This window comes from Vombatus ursinus, unplaced genomic scaffold (assembly GCF_900497805.2).
Source record: "Vombatus ursinus unplaced genomic scaffold, bare-nosed wombat genome assembly UNPS02014852.1, whole genome shotgun sequence".
Lineage (NCBI taxonomy): Eukaryota > Metazoa > Chordata > Mammalia > Diprotodontia > Vombatidae > Vombatus > Vombatus ursinus.
Window position 1 is genome coordinate 7189178 of NW_020954630.1, and position 3490 is coordinate 7192667.

The window sequence follows — 3490 nt, forward strand, 5'->3', positions numbered from 1 at the left end:
CAGGGAGATCGCCTGCTGAATCTCAGTTCAGAAGACAAGTCTCTGCAGAGAAACTCATCACTTCAGTCCTCCCATCCCCCCACCTACATCTCCCTATCCTTCAGATCAACAGGATATTATTTCTCCTAACTACACCCCAACAACAACGACCTCCTTCCCCCTCACCCCCCCCAACATCACACTTTTCACCTGGGGAGCCCGGAGAACAGAATGTTAGGAATGGGGGTAGGGTGGCAGACTGATTCCTCAGCTCTTAACTTCTTCCCATTACCATGCATTTTTTTTTAGGGTACTTGCATGGGGGCAGTGTTACGGGGACTTGGGTTCCCCTCACTCCAGCAATCTTTCTGGCTGTTGCCCCCTCCCCCCATCTTTTGTGTCAGGAACAGGAACAGCCAACGCTCGGGTGCGTGTGTGTGTAAGGGAAGGGGGGCACTTATTTGTTTTCGTTTCGTCCGTCTGAGGGAAGTTGACAGAAGGTCAGAAGTTCATATGCTGCCAGCCAATGGCAGCGAGAGTGGTCAGCCCTGTAGCAGGCACGGCGCTGTATTCCCTGGGAAGGGCAAGCAGTTAGGGGGGCGGGGAAGGAGAGGCAGAGGTAGACGAGGGAATGGTTGGGGGGGCAGAGTTAGTGAGGTAGGGGTGAAAGGGAGAGAAGATCAAGATCCAGGAGAGGCTGGTGAAGGGGAAACACAAGAGGATAGAAGAGGAAGGACAGAATGGAAAGATGGAGAGGAGTGAAAGAGAAAGAAGGCTGTTACCAGCGCTCTTTCGGAGCTTCCTCTCCAGCTAGCCACCCAGCCCTTTAAAACATCATCACCACACCCCTCCTACCTTCTCCTCCTCCTCCTCCTCCTGCCGCCGCCGCTGCCTGCTCCTCCTCAACCCGCGCCTAGTCAGCCCCCTCCCCCAGCAGCTTTATTTAATTATTATCTTTATAGTATTATTATTATCATCACCAACGTCCTAGTTATGTAGCTAATTCGCGGGCGTGATCTTTTAAGGGAGGGGAAGGATTTCTTTCCTTGGGGTTTAGGAGAATCTGGACCGGTGACGGCGGCGGCGGCGGCGGCGGCGGCGGCAGCAGCAGCAGCAGCAGCCCCAGCCTCTGTCGTGTTAGAAAGGATATAAGCTGAAACCCTAGCCGTGGCGATCGATAAAGGAGGAGTAAGTGGAGCTGAAAATGCGTCTGACTTGGCGCACAGCTCCGCTGCCTTGCAGCTTTTCAAAAAGGCTGCGATGACTGAGGACTGTAAGCAGGGGGAACTGAGGTCTGGCGGGCGGTGGGGGCCAGGGATGGGTGAAACGGGCTCTCGGGCTGTCTGTCAGTCGGTCTTCCACAAACAAGAGCAACTGTTAATAGTGTTCAGAGGCAGGAACCTCCAGCCCTCCCTCGGCCCCCCACCCCCACCCCATCCTACCTCCGATCCTTAGCCATCTCACCCCACCCCAGCCCCCCGCCCCCAGAGGGTTTATGAGCAGCCAGAGGCAGACTGGGGACAGAGGTTGGGGATGGGGCGGGGCGGGGGGGGGGAGTGGAAGCTCCTGCCCAAGCAAGCTGGCAAACTCAGTCCACCACGCTGCACTCAACCTGCACACTGTGGCCTGTACATAATTGAGGCTCACGCTTTTATCTGCCTACAAGAGCCCGCGTCAACGCTCTAGGTAAGATTTAAGGTGGTCGAGAGCAGATGAGGAAGAGAGCCTGACAAGGACACCCGTTAAATAGAGTCATCTTTCAGGGCAGTCTTTTTCCTGCCCCTCAATAAAGCAAAGACTTGGGGGATTGAATAGGGATGGGAGGGGGGAGATCATTACCAACTCCGACCCCCCCAACTTTCCACCCCCACTAGTGCGGCTCCTCCAACCTCATTGCGTTAGTAGCACCAAAGGTGGGACTTAAATATTTTAATAGGGCAATAAAAATGATATTGACCTATATTTGCAAGGAAAACCATTTCCAGCTTGTTAGATCTATGGAGTTTCAGAAACTCCGTGACTGGCGGTCGAATTTGCTTCTCAGACATCTCAATGTGGTAAGGGAGGTACGAGGGAAACGCTTGTTTTGCGGTTTCTTCCTTTTTTTAAAAAAATAAAATAAATAACAAGCCTAAGATAGTTCTGCATTCCATCTTTCCACTATTCCCTTTCCCCATCCCCCACCCAATATTTATTCGGTTGTAATTTTTGAGCAATCTGATTTAAAAGAGAGTGATGCAATGCTAATAAGTTATAAGTCCCTCCCCTAAGGTACCACGGGCGACTGGAGAAAGAGAGCATCCTTAAAGAAATATCAATATATTCACACTCGGATGGGCACAATTGCAAAAGACGATATTGCAATACAAGCTACATAATACAGAAATGGGAGAGCAATATCTGTGGTTGAAGCCACACTGCCTTTTGTCAAAACAGCCTCCCTGGCCTGCCGAATTAAGAATTTATTTGGGATGTGGGAAGAGTAGGGGTGAGAAAGGAAATAAAAAAGGAGATAGAAAAAAAAAGTGTCTTAAGATCTAATACTCAAAGAGACAGTAATCATGATGTGGTGGTCACTGTACATTGAGGGGGGGTCGGATTCTCCTTTCTCCTATCCCTCTGATTTCTATTCCCTCTCCCCTCCTTTCCTCCCCCAAGCAACAAGGGCAGACTCAAGGAGCCGAATGCCCTAAAAGCTGAGCTCTCTGTAGCAAGTTGCATGACAGGGCTGAGACAGGATAGGGAGTAGCAGACCAATAACACAGAAATCAAATCAATGACATAAAACCCGAGCTCAACTGCCACTCTCCCCACCCCCATCCCTACCCCCAAACTTCTCCAGCTGTACTTATAATATGGATTCTTTGAAAAAGAGCAAGGGTGAGGGGGTAGGTGGGTGAGGAGGTAAAGGGATATTATCTTAAGATTGAGAAGAAAAAAAAAAGACATAGGCTCATTCTGTGAGCGCTTCCTTTCACGTTTTCCTTGCCTTTCAAAGAAACATATTAAACGCCACACATGGATGGATGGGTTTCTACCTGAGTCATCAGCCGGTCCGCTCCAGTGTTCTCTTCATCCTTAAATATAATGTCAGGATTGTAATTGGGGGTGAGTTCTTTAAATCGCTCGGAGTTTCTGGAGATCTTCCCTTCGTATCTTCCACTAGCCCCTAGGGTCTTCTCCGCCACATTGGGGATAAACTGCTTGTAGGCTAAGGGGGTCAGCTTCTTGGGGTGCCGCCTCTTCCCAAATCCCCTGCCAGGTCCGCACGCCAGCCCCGAGGACATCAAGAGAGAAGAGACGAGGACCACCAGCAGAAATCTCGTCAGTAGCAGCATCTCTTCCATTGAATCCAGTTACTTCAAAGCTTCCTTGGTGTGTGTGTGTGTGTGTGTGTGTGTGTGTGTGTGTGTGTGTGTGTGTATATGTGTGTGCGCGCCTGTGCGCGTGTCTATATCTTAGGCTGTCTCCCTAGGTCTCGCTCTCTCTCTTTCTCTCTCTCTCTCTCTCT

General features: G+C 50.5%; 1 protein-coding gene across 2 annotated transcripts in view; it reads right to left on the reverse strand.

Annotated features, from left to right (window-relative positions):
- Nucleotides 1-3461, reverse strand: part of SHH (sonic hedgehog signaling molecule) — a 12061-nt gene extending 8600 nt beyond the window's left edge. For both annotated transcript variants that reach the window (XM_027841060.1, XM_027841059.1), the window contains exon 1: nt 3018-3461. In XM_027841060.1, the coding sequence (XP_027696861.1) occupies nt 3018-3326 (309 nt within the window). In that variant the 5' untranslated portion in view covers nt 3327-3461. The remainder of the gene's footprint in view (nt 1-3017) is intronic.
- Nucleotides 3462-3490: the final 29 nt, after the last annotated feature.